Consider the following 18,299-nt stretch of genomic DNA (forward strand, 5'->3'; position numbering starts at 1 on the left):
CTAGTAATGTGGTCGGAATAAATAGAGTTCCTCACAAACTTAAACCTCACATAATAAGTCTAGATCAGGGGTGCTCAACCCCCATCCCATGGCCCTCAGCACCATGTCATCCATCCTGTGGGGCTCTCCATGAGTCTGGAAATTTGGCAATGAGGGAGCAGTGGCACCATTCCCATGCTGCTAAATTTTATGAACTGGGCAGGAACCCTGGGCCCTACATACTGAATTTGGGCACCCAGTCCTATCCTGTAGGGCTGGGAAGGATTGGCACCAGCCTCCAGGGCTCGATCTCAGCATGCAGGGTCATTGCCAGACCCCCAGGACCCAAACTTGGCATGTGGGTCAGAGATGGAGCAGTGTTGAGCCTCAGGGTCTGATCCCAAAACATGAGGCTTGATCTAGCCCATGGATCAGCCCCACGGCACTTTTCTGTCCTACAGGACCAAAAGGATGAGTACCCCTGGTGTAGATAATCTCTAGTTTTACTTTTTTGAAAAGCATGCTATCTGCACAGGGTATGCATACCATTTTCATTTTAAATAATAAAAAGACACTTATACCAATTCTGGCCATTGTAATGCACAAATAATATTACAGCCAAACCTGTGCGGTATTAATATAATTCAAAAGGGAACAGTCAGCCATGTGCCTGAAATGATGTTTAGTCTACTTTATCATTCTGAACAATGTGAACATGTGGCTTACTGGTGATTTCTGTTCTATACCTTTTGGCCCACAGAAGCACTGTCAGTCAATTTTGGATACAATCTGCTGACGTTTATAATCTTGTACAACAACCTCATTCCCATCAGTCTGCTGGTGACGCTGGAAGTAGTCAAATTTACTCAGGCTCTTTTTATAAACTGGGTAAGTAGCAAGAATAGAAGAGTTAGTTACTAAATTCCAGTTTTTGGAATGTGACAATTAGTATAATCAAATATATTTTAATAATTTTTGTAAGCTTCCTCTTTCATTCCCTCTTTCCCATTATTGCTTTTGGTAAGGCCAGTTAGCAGTTGGTTTGTTCAGTGCTCGTTCATTAGTCTATATTACCAGGGTTGTGAATACAGCTCTTTCCCCTGGCCTGTGGGAAGTTTCATAGATGGGTGTTTACTTCTGGGGGTTCTAGGCTTTCCTTATGGGGGAAAATAGCTTTAGATCTTTTCCAGCTACAAAATCCTTCTAAACTTAGTCTTGACTGCTGTTAATAAGATGTACTAATGGTTTTTCTATAGCCCATCTTAAGCTCTTTTAGAGTGAAAAAGGGTTGGGTCTTTTCCAACTCCAGGGTTCTCTCGTCTTTTTAGTGGGCAGCACTGAATGTAAGATATGGCTAGGTCACTTTTTTTTTTCTCTGCTGATGTTTGAGTATAAATAGACATCCCCCTTTTGTGCCACTGTAACAATTATAGTGGTACAAAGGGAAAGCAAATAGGACTGCTTGCAGACTTTAAAAAAAACAAACAGCGCGTTGCTTTAAATTCTGTGTTTCCACATATACCCATTAGAAGAGGTAGCACATTACTTGGACCCAGCTTGCCCAATGTCTGTATAGCTCAGATATGTTAGTGGGACTTTTTTTGGGCCCTATTATCTAATAGCTGATTGAATTGGCTTTAGCTAAAAGTGCCAAAAAGCCCCACTGAAGCACCTGGTTTTTACAGGTGCTGCAGAGCCAGGTCAAAGTAATGTGCTGCTGCTTCTGCTAAAGTGTGGGGGGGGGGGCATCATTTTTATTTATTTATTTATTTTTAACTTCTGCAAGTAGCCATGATGTCTGTACAGTTTATTGTTCCACAGATGCCCACATTTGTAGCACTGGCAAAAAATGGCAATAGTTTGTAGGCAGACATCTGTTAGCATGAGAGTTTGGGCAGCCTGGAGCTGCCCATTCTCTTCAGCCTCCCCAGGCAGGCACTCTTGGGGTCTGAGGCCTGATACCATTCACCCTGGGAATTCCTGCAGAGGATCAGGCCCCTCAAGTCCTAGGAATCTCTGCCCAATTTCTCCTCTTAGCTCCTGCCACAGCTGATGCAGTTCATTTGCAAATGTTTATTTTTACCTGGTGAGCCAGAGAGAGCAGACTGGGGATGCCATGTGTTGCTGAAGAGAGACATGTCTGATAAGATAAAGAATAGAACTGACAGTCTTCCAACAGCTTCCTATTCAATCTTCTAGGCTAAGATGATCACTGTGATATCCCTTGAGGATGAAGCATGTAAATGTGGGGAAGATGCAGCATGTCTACTTTATGCCTGGGCATATTATTGCAGGACTTCCATATGACTGTGGTAATCCCAGTTAAAAAAAAAAAAAAAAAAAAAAAAAATCTGGCTGAGTTTTTTTTGTATGTTTTGCCTATAAGACTGTTAAGTAACTTGCACTGATTTCTGATATGATTAATCTGATAGATGGTTTATTGGATTACTAGTCCATGAAGCAACTATTTTTGTAACTAAGTACAGCAATACAAACAGAATCTGTTGCATTGCTGAACTATGTTTCTTTTTTTTCTTTTAAGATTTGAATGTTGCAGTATATTTTTTAAGAGTCCCCTTTTGTGTTTTAAGGTAACTTTTTCGGCTTTGGGCTGAACACGTAGCAAATTATTTTTAACAAGTAGGTGTCATTTCCATGTTTAACCTAGATACATTTGAGAAGCAAAACCTACTGTTCTGCAGGAAGACTATTCTGTGTTTTTCTTTGTAGCTCAACTCCCATTAATGGAATTGGAAGCTGGCAGCAAAAGCAACCTGGGATCTGAATGTTGCTGGAGATGAGACTACATAACTTCAGCACCTTATTCAGTAATTTTTTGATCAAGTTACATAGATTCAGTCTGTTTCTCTCTTTTTTTTTTTCAGGATATAGATATGTTTTATACAGAAACAGATACACCTGCAATGGCCAGAACTTCAAACCTCAATGAAGAGCTCGGCCAGGTGAGAGAAACTTTTTGAATACCAATTTTTTACATAGTTAGGAGAAACCCCCAAAGGTTACTTTACAGAGGGAGCTCTTGTATTAGGATGGTTACGGGGCCACTTCAACGTAGTATCTGATCCCAAGGTAGGGTTGCTTTATTTTAAAAAGACATATGGTATAGAAATTAAGTGACTTGTTCAAGGTCACTCAGGAAGCCTGACTAATTCAGAAATTGAGCCCAGACTTGTGGCCACTCTAGTACTTGAACTACTAGGCTGTCTTCTTCCCAGACAGAATTAGATTATGCCCTTGGATATACATTTCTTTTTCCATGATGCTAACCATAATAATTCATTGGTTTGACTTTCTCGTAACGTAGCCTGTAGAATTTGACTCGATAATTCCTGCTTCAAGCCTGATTAACCTGAGGTTTAAGTACAGCATACATTTCCATATGACTTTTGATCCAGGGCAAGAGATGTATTCAGTAGTGTAAGGATGGGCAGACCATACCTTACCCTTCTCTACACCTTCTGGCAGCAGTAGTGCAGAAGTGTGTCAGTGAGTGAAGGGCAGTCTGGGAAATGGAATACTGCTGAATGGTAGTATGCAGTGTGGCAGGAGAAGCAGCTGGAGTTTGCTACTTCTGGGGAGAGATGTCACCCTTTTTTTTTTTGGCCTCCAAAACAGGATATTTTGCCTGTTTAGTATGAACATGTGTGGCAGACAAAGAGGTGACATTTCCCCTTGGTAGTAATGAACTTCATCTGCTGCTTCTGCATGCTGCCTATTTCTGAAGCCAGAGCCCTGCAAAGGTATAGAGGGAGTACTGTTCCAATTGCAGTTCTGGCCAGTTACATCTTTGGATACATGATTTTATCTTGTCCTCAAAATGGTGTTCTAAACGCTTTAATGCTAGTAGTGCATATTGGACCTCCAAATTGTTCATGAAGTCTTAGCTGCATCTTTCACTCCTTTGTAATGTGCAGCATTGAATTCTTCAGGAAGGAAGGTAGAAATCTGGTGAATCTGTAACCTCATTCCTGAATTAGATGAAGTCAGTGTTAATGCTTGAGCTGTTTTGCCTGTCACTTGGGCAATGGAAGAAAAAGGGAAAGTTCAAGTTACAAGTTTTGCTTCTAGAACTCGGGCTGATTTGAGAAATTTTTGTAAAACATCTTTTTTTAAATGAATTACCCAATAATTCTCACCCATCTGTCTGTCTTCATGATGTACGTAGTTTCACTTCTGTGTAAAAATAAAATAAAAGGTGTTGTTTTATTAGCGCAAGTATATTCTGCTGGCTTCTGGGTACTCTTTGGATGTAGAAATGCTAAGGGGCATCACCCTGACAGAAATGCGACCTTGCTAAGGTGTTAGTCAGTCAGCACCAGTTCTTATCTGTTCCTCTCTGGGAGAAGCTACAGTCGTGGGTTGTCTGGATTTGGTCTGGCTTTTGGATTCTGTCTCAGTGGTCTAAAGGGAGCATGGTGCATCTTAGCCTCCACAACTCCATACTCTTACCTAGGTATATGTATCAAAGGTCTTGGAGTGATGGTTGCAGGACTTTACAAGCGGATTCATCAGGCACCTGACTAGACCTATTATTTGTACACCATGATCCAGAGGACTGACAGTTGCCTGCTGTTCTAGAGGTCTCTTTTTGAAGCTCACAAAGTTGTATATAAGAAGACTGGTACATTTACTTTTAAATAAACCTAGGGAAATCCTAATACAATGCCCCCCCCCAAGCCTAAACATACAAAAAAAATCTATTTTCTGTCAGAGTTAAAGCTGAGAATAGATCTTACTTAAAACCATATTAATGGGGAAATACAAATTAAACTGGGAAATATTTCAAATCTCAATATTGTTAAGATTCCAGTGCCAACAGTACATAAAAGAAACAGACATTTTACCTTGTAAGCACAACAACATAGTCCTCAGTTGTATGAATGCATTGCCCCTTCCCCTGGCCCTCCTTTTGCAGCTTCTGTTGAGTATGAGGAATTTAAGATCCACAGGAAAGGTATAGAAAAGAATCTCTGGTTTGTCTGGGGATAGATGATGCCCTTCTAGCAGGTTCTTTGAGTACAGAGGGATCTTCATTCTGTATTTCTAGTAACATGTGGTCACAATGAAATCTTCCTTTCATAATTAAGGGCTGTTTGCAGATGCTACAAAAAACCCCCAACCACCCCCCACCCAACTGCACTTTACCAGAAGAAGAAGCACATTACTTGACCTGGTTCTGCAGCATTTGTATAGATCAGGTGCTTCAGTGGAACTCTTTGATTGACTCAGCTTTAGATGAAAACATTGGCTATTAAATAGAAGTGCCATAAAAGCCCTAGTAAAGTGCCTGATCTATAGAGATGTTGGGTGAGCCGGGTCTATCTAACAAGCTACCTCTTCTGGGCATGTGCTGGGCTCAATGTGGGAGCATGTGGAATTTAAAATAAAGTGCCAAGGGGAGGGGTTGGTTTTTTGTTGTTGTTGTTTTGGGGTTTTTTTAACATCTACAAGCAGACAGTGTGACCAGCAGGAAAGTGGTAATATCTTTTGACCTGTATGTAGAGGATGAGTGGTGGGATGTTGTGGTCTCTGTTTTGGAGCAGGAATGTTGAGAGCTGGTCTTTAGCTTGTAAATCATGGATTGGTTTGCAGTTCATAGTACATCTTGTTTGTACTCATCTCCTTGGCTCTTTAAATATTTCCAGGCTTCTCTTTTAATATTTAGCTTGGTATCTTCAGCTGGATATGAATTGACACAGTTCTAAATTACCAATGTTAACTTGTATATTAAATATTTTTTCCTAGGAATTTACCTATACTTTTATAAGATGAACCGAGCAGCAAGTTGCACCAGCCTGTATCACAGTATTTCTTAAGTGTGCATATTTTTTTTTCTCTTTAAACTTATTTGTGTCTTTCTCTTGTTTTGATTTCTGTATGTCTGTGCAAATTAATCTAATTGATTTCTTATCATTTTCTTTTCTCTTCTAGGTAAAATACCTGTTTTCTGATAAAACAGGCACTCTAACATGCAATATTATGAACTTTAAGAAATGTAGTATTGCTGGAGTGACATATGGGTAGGTACTATTTTTATCGACTATAGAGCTTAATCATTTTTATTCATTAAAACTACACTTCTGTTTTCTGTTCTGTGTCAAAATTTAAATTTCCTTTTTTCAGTTGTTTTGAACTTTTATGGTCACAGAGCAGTTTCTAATAAAAATATATTGATTTCTTCTGAATTATACAATAATAAAATGCAAAAATGGGGACCATTATAAATGTGATAGAGAAACATTTTGTTTTAATGGGATGTCTTGTGCTTCCTTTGTAATAGGATAATGGTGGTCGTGGTTAAAACAACAGTGGTGTTAAATGACCTTTAGTTCTTCCATACAACTAAGTCTGCTGAATGTCATTGGAGGAGGAAAAACAAATGTTGTATTAATTCAATATGACTGAAGTCAATAATATATTTAGGTTGATTTCTTCTAAAACAAAATTTGGCCAGTAACTCATACCTGAAGCCCAAATACAACTTCACTCTTTTGAATTCCTTAAACACTCCTAGAAGCCAGCCACTCTTCATTTTTGCACTAAGTTACTGGTTTTTATTCACAGCTTAAAGAAACCATGTAGATCATCTATGATAAAGCAGCAAATCAGTTAAGATTCTGAAAGACTCTATATAATTGCCAGCTTGGAATCTTCTGTGGCTATGCTGTTGTACATGGTTTGCTGCTTTATAAAGCAGGAGTAGGATAGTAATTTTGGCTGGTATGTGCAGAATTAGGAGTGGAATCTTGGGGAATCTCCCAGCTCATGGAATGAAGTGTCCCATTTAAAATCAGTTGCCTGTCTGCCATTTACAGTGCACATGTACATACATATTTATTAGTGTATGTTTGGGAAGGCATTATCTTAGCATTTAAGGTTGCATCCAAGATAACTCTCACTGTACATCACATGATAAGTTAAATAACCTTCTTTGGAAGGTTGGTTTTAACCTACAGGTAGTCAAATCTGTGGTTCCAGAGTATGTTTGAAGACCTGATCTTTTGAACACGCAGTGCTATTTTGCCATGGACTCTTTGATTTGAAGTATCCAGTAATCTTATGTTTTTCCTTCTTTTAGTCACTTTCCAGAGTTGGAAAGAGAACGTTCATCAGAAGACTTCAGGTAAACATTGACTGGGACTAGTTCAGGATTATGTGGAAGAAAACTTTGTGTATCAATGAAAGAGTGTTCAAATTTTAGAAGAGAATTGGAAGAAGATGAGCAATAAATTTACCCTTGGATTATAAGCCCTTGCTGGCAATGTGCCCCCTGGGTTTAGTGTTAAGTAATGTAACTCTCACGCTTTTGCGTGAGGGTTCACAGTCTGTTGGTGCAGCCCCAGAATGGGAGGCACTAACCTGGGAAGAAGTTGGGTGGGGACAGATTTACTTGGGTGTGCTCTAATCCAGTGCAACTCCCATTGTGTTTATCAATAGATAGCTACATCTGGGGTGAAGCTTCCTTTTGTGGTACAGTCATGGCTGGATTTAGAATTTGGAAAGGGGGGGGTGCAGTTGGTGTGATACAGCATCACATAATAGTACATTTTTTTTTCTCTCAGTTAAAAAGAAGCTAGAGGTTTTACTAATATGCTAGGGATCTAGATCTATTCTGTTTAAGATTGAAGCCAAAACAAAATAACTGTATCAGAATGTGCATTCATTTGTTATCATATATTGTGTGTAGAAATACAACAAACAAGGCAAAATAATCCAAATATGTTGGTTCAATAGCCCCATAATTATTAGAATAAAATCTATCTCTTTTTCAGATGCATAAAACAGTCTAGCCTTTTTGAGCGTCTTGGCAGTGTGTCCAATGCTTTGCTGAAAGTTATTTCTACACCTGAGTTAATATTCACCTTAGTTAACATTTATACATCTGAGTTAATGTTTTTAGCTATAATGAGAACCAGTCTGCAGAGCTGTGAAAAGGAACTAGATTACCAGGAACAGCTAGCAGACAGTGGAATTGCAGAAGAAAGGATAGCTTGATTAGTGCAACCTAATGATGTGCTCTCTCTCTCTCTCTCGCTCTCTCTCTCTCTCTCTCTCTCTCTCTCTCTCATTTATTTATTTATTTATTTATTTTTTAATGGTCTTGAGTCACTTGAACACCTGTGGAATGAAGTTTAGAAGGAATCGGGTAGATTACAATGAGCCATGCAGTCAATTGACTTTTGTTGCTGCCTGAATAGAAATGCTGCTGCCACTGCCAGACGGTTGATTCCTGGTCCACCCAAATTTTAAAACCAAAGGATGTGTGCAGCTATATCACTGAATCCTCTAGCCCCTGGATTTGCCCTTGGGTGCAGCTGACTTTATGACTGCAGAAACAGTGAATTGTTGCTGTGAGGATTAAAATTAGCAGATGCAAATGGGATAAAAAGTATTATCTGAAAAAAGAAATGGAGATCTCTGGATGCGGCCCAGAATTCTTTTCTTTTCCATTGGAGTGTGGTGGTGTGGTATGTGACCAGTCTGTGGCACCATCCACCACACATTCAGGCATTCTCCATGCTGCTACCTTGCAGCATGGTGGTGATTGTTGTTGTTTTTTGACCCTGAGAGATCCCGGGGTCAAAAAAATCTGTGTGTGTGGGCGGGGGAGTGGGGTTGAACACATGGTGGCAGCATGTACTTACTGCCCACAACCAGAGCCTGGCCAGCCAGAGCCACACTCCATCTGCTGGCCAGGCTCTCTGGTGTAGGAGCACTGCAGCTGCAACTGTAGCTTCCCCCTAGGACCCTAGGTAAGGCTGCTGGGGCCAACACAGTCCCCTACCCCACTGAGGTAACTTGCTGTGCACCAGAAGGCGTGTGACACAGATGTTCCCTGGGGACAAGTAGCAGCATCACAAGTTGTGCCACTGCTTTTTGTCCCCAGGGAAATTAACATCAGCACTTGCGTGAATGCATTCATCTGCATTCTGCATAATCTTCTGCATTGCGTTCTTCTGATATTGTCTTTCAAAGCATGACATATAAAGTCTTAATTTACCTTCAGAATAGGGGACAGGCTTGGGGCTTCTCCTTCTGTGCTGCTAATTTAAAAGGAAGCTTATACTTCTGGCTGTTGAAGGTGGCATGCAGATTCCAAACTGATGGAGTATTTAGTTTTGAATGGACCCAGAGGCTTTCTGATGGGCACATATATAGTATGAATCATAATAAATACTTAACTTGCAATCTAACCAGGAACCTTCTGGGCAGAGGGCCATTGGGGTGTCTTTTGTTTCAAAGAACAGGTGCTTGTATTCAGAAAATAATAAGCAAAAATAGATGGCAAGAATCTGAGCTGGCTTCTAGAGTAGTCCTGTAGCAAAATGCTGTCGGGGAGCTTTAGGCTGAACTGTCATTTCCACTGTAACTTGGAATGAAGCAATGGAGGAAGGAAATGCCAGAGAAAGGGCTGAAGAGGCTGTGAATTATAGATCTAGATGAGCAGTGTGAGAAGTTCTTGCCCAGAAAGATGTAGTTTGGCAGGTTCTATTTGGCCGAAATACAATTCTGTAGAGCCCTTCCCGTCCCCCTTTACCCAAGACAGGGAGAGTGGGCAACAGACTGAAGGTGGTGGTGAATGCCAGGGGAAGAGAAAAAAAATGAAACTTCTGATGGACTCTGACCACATAGTTGATAGCAGCTTTTACCCACGTGGGGTTTTGTCTGCTGTTTTTCTCCTACATTTTTATCTTTTTAGTTAAAATAACTGGGCTTCCCTGTTTGCCCTGCTTTTTTCTTGTTTTTAATCCAGGGAGAAGCAGCACTTCCTGTCTGCAGTGCTGCTCTTCTTGCACATGTTTCTTTTTTCATCCTTTCTTTGTCCCCCCTCTGTATTCTTACTTTTCTCCAGCCTTTTTCTCTACTTTCCCATGCTGTTGTACTCTGTCTGATGTGTGCCCTCTTTATGCTAATGTAGTATACAGTTACAGTGTAACTTTATAGCAAGGGAGATGAAAAATTGTGTTCCATCAGGACAGCACCCCCCCCAACTGTACAGTTCCGTACAAGGGTAAAGCACTTTTGTGGTTATTTGCTGAAGGTGTGCTGAGCAGTGCTATACTCGCATAGTATAATTACATCACAAGCCTGGATGACAAAAGTCCTGGAAAATGTCTCTGTATGCTAGATCCCATAAGAGAGGCAGAGAAGGAAGTTAGTAAGAAAGAAAAATGTGTAGAAGAGCTAAGACCTGAGAGAGACCAGCTCCAGGTTTATCTTGCTTTTCTAAGTCACCACTTTTAAGCTTTTAGTACTCCACCTATTCCCAAGGGGTCTCAGCAATTTTTGTGGTTCCACAACTACATTTTTCTTTTTTGCTAACCCAGCATTTCAAAGTTTTATCAAAGATCTGGTAAAACAGAGGCTACCAAATATACAGCAAGAGTAGTGAAAATGATAATGCACAAAATTCTGTAAAAGAGAAAAAGTAAATTGAAAATTTAAAGACAAAAATACTGTCCCCCTATTACTTGCTTTAATTCCTAATTTTGAGCGGTCCTTCTAATAATACTAGTTAAATTTTTCAAGCAGGTGTGATGTTTTTCCCACCTACCCCCTTTTTCCAGCTGATTTCATAGACATTAGGACAGGAAGAGACCTCGGAAGATCATAGAGTCCAGCCCCCCGCCTGAAGGGCAGAAAGTCAGCTGGGGTCATAGGATCCCAGCAAGATAAGCATCCAATTTACTCCTGAAGGTGTAATTTACTCTTGAAGGTGTGATGCTGTCCCTCTAATACTTCCTGACAAGATTATATTAATAATGAATATGTTGCTGTTGTGTTTTTAAATATTTATTTCTTCTCTTGCTCCATAGCCAGCTACCTCCTTCCACCAGTGAATCATGTGAATTTGATGACCCAAGGCTGTTGCAAAATATTGAAAATGAGCATGTAAGTCTAATTCCTAGAATATCAAATTTGTATCTCAAAAAGACACACGCTAGTTTGGTCTGTCTGCTCCCCTTGGTTTGGAGGGTTGTTAGAAGATCATCGCATGTGCATGTGTGTGATATGTCATGCTTTAGTGCAGGGGTGGGCAATTATTTTGGGCGGAGGGCCTCTTACCAAATTTTTGGCAAGCTGTCAGGGGCCGCATGGGTAGCCCTGTCCCTTGACAGGTGCCCTGTCCCCTGGTTGCCGTCTTGTAATTTCAAGTCCCACCCCCTAACCCCTGACCTTTGTCACCAAAAGTCCCTCCTTTTACCCCTGGAAATACTCCTTTCAGCAAGCGGTTTTGCCATCTTTGAACCAGAAAAATAACAAATTATGTTCTAAAAATAGAACATCTACAACATTCATTAATTTGATATCAAAAAAATATTTTTGTTCTGATTTACATGCATTTGGGTAGTGTACACAGAGGTGACTGCACAATAGTTTAAAATGAAGTATATTGTGGGGGGTGGGATATAGGACTGTGGGTATGGGGGAGGGTGGCAGGGGTTTGTGTATAGCAATGTGAGGGGTGGTGTGGGTGCATGTGTATGGTGGGGTGTGCACATGGGACTCATCCTTTGAACACATGCACACTCTGCCCTGGTGCCTGAAGGCACGCATGTGCACACACACTCGCACACACCCTCTCCCCCCACTAGTCCAGGGATGCAACTGGGAGCCATAGCCAGGTGGTGCTGGGGCAGGAAAGCAGGGAACTGGCTGGGAGTGGGTAGGGCTTGGCTGCTTAAGCCTGCTTAGGGCTCCCTCTGGGTCCTACTGTCCCTGGCCTCAGTCAGCTTTGACAGGAAGCCAGGGGCGAATAATTTTACTAAATTTTTTAGGGGCATTTTGCTTGCCCCTACTCTAGTGGTACATTCTGCAGTGGATATAAGCACTAAAGGAAGTCGGGGAGACTGGGCAATACAATAAAGGTGGTAATTTGCAGAGGAAGATAAAAGATGAGAAGAAAATGAAACTTCTGATCATGGACTATGTCCACATAAGGAGTGGTGATATTAGTTCATTTCTGTTATTGTGTAGTCCTTTAAAATGGCACAGCAAGAATCCTAACCCACACATAGAAAATCTTTCTTTACCAAGATTCTTATCATTTAGTACCACTAGACTTTTCAAGGATAATATATAGATATACTGTTTTATTTACTTTCATTAAAACAAGAGTGGTTCTTCTAACATTTGTCCTTGGTATAATCTGTATGAGGCCTCATTCAGTGCTCTTGTATGCTGGAGGTAAAGTCTAGGTATAGATGATATAACAATTGTATCAGTATTGCATGATGGTCAGTATAAGCTGTTATGATGCAACTGTTACTTCTGTATGCTGCTAGAGAGATGCAGGTTTAGCAAAACAGTTGTACCTTTAACAATGTTGATTCAGGGTTAAATTTTCAGCAGTTGAGTTCAACTGCATCTCTATGGGAGCATCCAGATATAACAGTTTTATTATAACAGCTGATGCACACGCCTAAGTGGTAATATTACCTTCCCATTTAAAAGCAGTAAAAAGTTAGGTCTGTCCGTAGCCTCTGAAATTTTAATTTATGTGGATGTGAGAAAGGTAACACAGTAGTAACTAATGAAACAATTTATGTAAAGGTTTTCAGAAGTGAGTGACTTGTACTTTTTAGATGCCTCAGGTTTGGGTTCCCAGTAGTAATTATCCTTAGAGACCTGATTTTTAGAGAGAGTAGAAACTTGTCTCTTCCAGAAATCAAGCACATTGTAGAATAAATGTGTAACCTGAAAACTGAGGTATTCGCATTCGTGTGTTTTATAACTTTGTCCTAACTTGTCTTGCATCCTAGAAATTACTATTACTGTAATTCAGTTTTGCTTTTCAAGTAATAGATGTTAAAAAGAATATAGTTAGATTAGCATTAATAATCTGTGGTAGCATTTAAAGCTCTGAGCAAGGAAACTCGTACCAAAAAGAAACTTTAGGAAGACGTTGTGCACAATTATAACTCCTCTTTGTAACTTTTGATATTACTGAACAAAAATTACAGCCTAATATCAATACCTGAGGGGTTTAATTAATTATTAGTAGCAAAATGTACTATATGAGGTCATGAAGTCTGATTTTTATCTTCTACTTATTCATCAAAGAGCAGGTCTAGCTAAGAGAAAAGATGATGTTCTTTTGCTTGTAAAGAACTCTTCTTCTGTATGACGAGCTCCTGTTTTGTGTAAATTGCCACTCCAGGTTGGATGTTGTTTGCGTTCTTTTGATAAGTTTCTTTTCTCTCATTAAATAGTTATAAGTGCGGCTTCATTGTAGAAGCTGACCTTGAGCCTCAGTAGGGGCTTATAGAGCCTTTTACCATGAGGTCACTAGTTCAGGGTACAGACTGGGTCTAGACTGAATGGAAGATGCTAATTTTTTATGGTTGCTCAGTGGTCTGTATCAGTGGTGCTCAACCTCTGGCCTGAGGACCAAGTGTGGCCCATGGGGCCAAATCATTTTCTGTGGGGCTCCCCATAGGTCCAAACATTTTTGGCAGCAGGGAGGTGGTGGCAGAGTCAATTGCCCCAGCTTTCAAAGCCATGGTAATTAGTGTTGCTGTTAGCCAGATGAGACAGCCCTGTGCACTGGATTGCACCAGCATAGGGGGTCACTCTGGATTGGTGCATAGTGCTGAGCTGGCATCACATCCAAAGACTGATCCTGTGTGCCAATCCCATGTGAGATCTAGTCCCCAGACTGACCTCGTCTGTGGAATCCAACCCACTCATCTGGCCCACAGGGCTGGAAGGTTCAACACCCCTGATCTAGATGAACTGAATGGTTGGTCTGTGCCACAATTGTTTCCTTTTTCAGTAATGTCAGAAGAAACAAAACACATCAGACTAATGGCTCTAGAGACCATTGGCCACATTTTTAAATGGATCTAATTACCTTCTCCAAGGTTGAGAGCCATCAATGGAGCAATGTGGGGAAGCTTGCATTGCCTGTCTGTGGTGTATATGTTTTGTGGATGACTAGAGGACCAGATTTTTAAGGAGATTTAGGTGCTGAAACAAGTACATAAGCCACCTAAGTATACCAAATAGGTGTCACTGGCTTTCAAAGCCCACAGCCCAAAGGAGGTTAGATGTTAGCTAACCTCCCACACATTGTCCATGTCCCCTAGGTGCCTAAGTTTTTTGCTTTGGATGGTGTCTTCAAAGCAGCCTAAATTCTGATGTCATTCTGCAGCTGATGAGGTCCTACCACACACACAATTCACCGGGACCTTGAAGTGAGGGTTGTTTTACTTTGCCAGTGGCCCAGATTTCTTAAGTGTGCTCTGAGTTTTGCTAAGATCAGATACTTATCAGGCCCTGCATTAGGAAGGCTGGATGTGGGACACCGTGGAGTTGCAGGACAACACTCGGAGGAATCTGCAGGCACAGGTAAACACTGGAAGAGCGCATGCAAGAGAGAGACATGGTTTTGGCTGTTGCCAGACTTAAGTAGCTGAACTGACTTTATAGAATGACCATGGGCACGCACACATGGTCCCCCAAACAGCATCTCTGAAGCAACAGGCTACCTAACTCCCAGTCTCATCAAGACACCAGGCTTTCCAATATTTAAACTTCTCTCTTAGCATTTAAGTTCTGGCTAAGGTAAGGTAGCCTGTTACTCAACTGGCTAGCTTCTAAAGATACATTTCTTAGGTGCTTAGCTCCCCAAGGATGTGGGGATAATTTAGGTGGCACTGTGCCACCTAACTTGAGGCTGAAAAATCTGCTGGCAGTAGGTGCTATGAGTGGTTTGGGTGTTGTGTTAACACCTAAATCCTTTTAAAGATCTAGCTTTTTATGTCTCTCTAGATCCATTAGTCTGATGCACTTTACAGACATTGAAGTAGCTTACCATGCCTCAGTTGCACTGCATAGCCCCCTATGCTATCTCTTATACTGGCAGCAACGTAGCTGCATCTGTGCAGCACCAAGGGCAACCTAATTGGCATTGCTTTTATAGGAGGCTCAGGAGGTTAGGACACTTTCCAGGAAAAAAATGCTTCATTTTGCTTTGTTATGGGTTTGTGTGCTGGTATGCAGCTAAAAAGTGCCACAGATCTGGAGATAAGTCTCTTTTATTAGAAAAAGAAAAGAAAAGCTGTTTTTTCACAGCTTTTAATTTCACTTTTAATTTCACCTGCATCTTCATTGGTGTGAAACTTGCAAGTGTAAAGCATTGTCTGTCTGTCCTTTTTTATTTAAAAAAAACAAACTCCCACAGTTCTGGGATGTTCAAATGGCAATAGTTAAAAGAAAGTGGGTTTGTTTAGGTATTGAGGGCCATGTATTCTTTCAGAGGCTATGCCTTACAGGTGCCTAATACCCTCAACTCCTACCAACTTCACTCCTCTGGAGGTGTCCAACATTTTCCAGGACTGAGCTCTCAAACAGATGTTTTTCAGTAGGACTGAGAAGTAGCACTTTTTATCATGTTGCATTCAGAGTCTATTAAAAATAGTGAAGCCCATGTTCTCTTGGGAACAAAATGGCTAATGACTTTGCTAGCTGTGCTGATGGTGGAACTGTCACCTGTATGATTTATTGTGTATTAAGTAGCAAGTAAAGTCATCTGACTCTGGCAAATGCTCTGCAAGTCTTTTGAGCCAGTTGCCTGAAAAATGGGTCAATTCCTTCTCTTTTTTTCAGTTAAAACTGTGAGCAGAGGAGTTGATCTATCATTACATGTCACTACCAAGTTGGAGAGAGTAATTTTTACACATGCACACTTTGCATTTGTCTTTGGGGGAAGACACCCAGTGCTGCTCTATCTTCAGACACAGGTGTCTGTGAAAATTAAATGGTGTACCTGTACCTTTTGAGTGCACCCAAATTGTTCACAGAAAAGTCCCAGCATTAACCAAATCCAAGCCTTCCAGGACCCAGATGACATAAGGAGGTTTTCAAGTGTCTAGTCTTACTCTCATAATTCATGGACAATCTTCTGTATCTCAGGCAGTAAAGCAGGTGTGGGCAAAATGCATTCTGTGGGCCAAATCCAGCCCTGCAAGGGATTTTATCTGGCCCATGGTGGGTCCCTAGGCTCAGCCCAGCCCAGGGCCAGGGGGTAGCTTGGGCCATGGTGTATATGGCTATTCCTGCTGTCCCTGGGTTTGCAGCAGTGCTGGGATGACACGGCAGCCAGATTCAGCTTTCCAGCAGGCCCTGCAGTGGTGGCTTCTTCCAGCTGCTGCTGCCAATCTATCACTGTAGCTGGACCCAGCCCAGCTGTCTGGGCACCCTAGCTGCCTTGCTCCACACCCACTGTTGAGGGTGATGGATCAAGCAGACAGGTTGAGGTCTCCTTGGAGGCTAGCATGGGAGCTGCGCAGGCAGGGCAGGTGGGATCAGCATCTGGGAGCAGGATGGGGAGGTGGGGTTGGAGCCAGGGCTGGGATCAGAACTGGGGTTATGGGGCGGTGACAGGATGGGGCTAGGGCCCAGGGCAGAGCCACAATCTGCCTACATGCCCATGGAACACACATCAATTTTACAGGCAGAGATGTGCAGGCAGTGGATTCTGGCTCTTCCCCAGGCCATAGCCCCATACTGTTACTGCCTCGTGATCCCGATCCCAGCCCTCCTGTTTCACTCCCTGCCATGGTTTCCCACCTGCCCATGGCTTAATTCCATCTGTCCAGCTGAGCAGACCCTGCTCACATGGGTTCTGGGCCAGTCTCCATAGAGACCCCAGGATTGCTGGGTGGTGACAGCACAAGGCCAGGCCCCAGGGCAGATCCACTTTGGGAGTTTTGGTGAGCTGCTGCAGGAAGGTGTCAATCCAGCCTGCAACAGCTCATCAAACCCCTGAAGTGTCCCTTTGGCCCAAATAATTACCCAGTGAACACACTCCTTCAATAAAGGCTCTTATTTTTGTGTCAGACAACCTGGGGTTCAGTCCACCTGACAGTCTAATCAAGGTATTAAAATGTTTGTAAACTAGGAGTTGTGCACGTGCAGAAACACTGTTTGTACATATCCTGAGTTGCTCACATGTGTGGATGCAGTGCATGTGATTTTGAGAATCTGGATCAGTAGGGGTACTTGGGTAAGGTTTATATATCCCAGGTTTAAACTAGGATAGGTGGGTCAAACAGATCTCTGCTTCTAAGCATCAACATTTGAGTTAAACCATCTGTAACAGGGATGATTGGGGCCTGGGAAAGAGAAAACTTAAAACTTGGTGTTAAGAGCTATCATGAGGCAGCCAAGTAGTGAAATAAGTCCAGATATCAAGAATAAAAAAAGGGAGGAGACTAGAAGTGATAGGTGCAGAGGGTGGAGAGATTGAGAGTTTAAAAAAAACCCAACCAAACAGTTGCAGCATCTGTAGCATGGCCAGCCCTAGGGCCCAACAAAAGGGTGTACTCCTGTAACCCCATCACTAGGGAGCATTTAAACAATAAACAGGTTAGGAACTGCTTAAATAAAGTAGAACTCTGTAAAGCAGGCACTGTTAACCTGTGAAGGCCTATACAGGGTTTTTAGACTTTATGTGAGAATGGGAAGTATCATCATAGAAACCCTTAAGGAATATGGAGATCTTTTCACATAATCTGAAGCAGCATTTTGAACCATCTCTTGGTATTTTCTGGTACAATAAACAATGTGTCAGTATCAGAACAATTTAGCAAGAAGGCAAATGACAGCTGAATACAAGAGCTGCAGTGATAAGCTGGGCCTCACTGGTTTGGTGATCTGTTGCTCTAAAATGGTAAGGCAGCCACATAATCCATTGTAAACTGTGAAAACAGCACAAATGAAACTGTTGGCTTGGTATAAGTAAATCGGGGGTAGACTTTGAAACCTATCAACAGTGGAAAGCAGATTATAATATATCAGCTGAAAAGGCATTGTGAAAGTGTGTAAGAGGCAAGGTGATATATTTCCAAATGGACATCAAAGGCCTGCAGCAGCAGATGCTGAAATGTGAATCCAGCAGGCTGCTTACTTTGTGGAGCAGGAGGTATAACTTTTTACTGCTTTCACTGGAAATAGCACAGCAGCTGGATGCAACCTCCTACCCATTAACTTGCCATGGATTTTCAATTTCTCACATTTCATTATGATCAAATGCCATCTGTTAATTTCTTTTACTGTGGATTGCACTTCCTGACATAATGAGAATTAAAACAGTCCAGGATGAGTCTCTGCCATCCCACTGAGGGCTAACCATCGGAGCCAAATGTATGCAGGATACAATAGTCTGAAAAACTTACATCATGCAACTAAATATATAAATGTTAGGGCTGCTGTGGGATTTTTTTTTTTCTTTTAGAAAGGCATCTTTTTAAGCTGGCATCTTCTCATTTTTTTTACATTTGCTTTGTTGTGAT

At 41.6% G+C, this 18,299-nt stretch overlaps 1 protein-coding gene across 1 annotated transcript in view; it reads left to right on the plus strand.

Annotated features, from left to right (window-relative positions):
• The window catches only part of ATP8A2 (ATPase phospholipid transporting 8A2), a 541,321-nt gene that overhangs the window by 89,201 nt on the left and 433,821 nt on the right, over positions 1-18,299 (plus strand). Inside the window, exons 12-16 of the mRNA XM_019530163.1 lie at positions 740-867; positions 2,865-2,942; positions 5,932-6,020; positions 7,079-7,123; positions 10,818-10,893. Of these exons, the coding sequence (XP_019385708.1) occupies positions 740-867; positions 2,865-2,942; positions 5,932-6,020; positions 7,079-7,123; positions 10,818-10,893 (416 nt within the window). The remainder of the gene's footprint in view (positions 1-739; positions 868-2,864; positions 2,943-5,931; positions 6,021-7,078; positions 7,124-10,817; positions 10,894-18,299) is intronic.

The sequence above is a fragment of the Crocodylus porosus genome, unplaced genomic scaffold, assembly GCF_001723895.1.
Source record: "Crocodylus porosus isolate Cpor-Errol unplaced genomic scaffold, CroPor_comp1, whole genome shotgun sequence".
Lineage (NCBI taxonomy): Eukaryota > Metazoa > Chordata > Crocodylia > Crocodylidae > Crocodylus > Crocodylus porosus.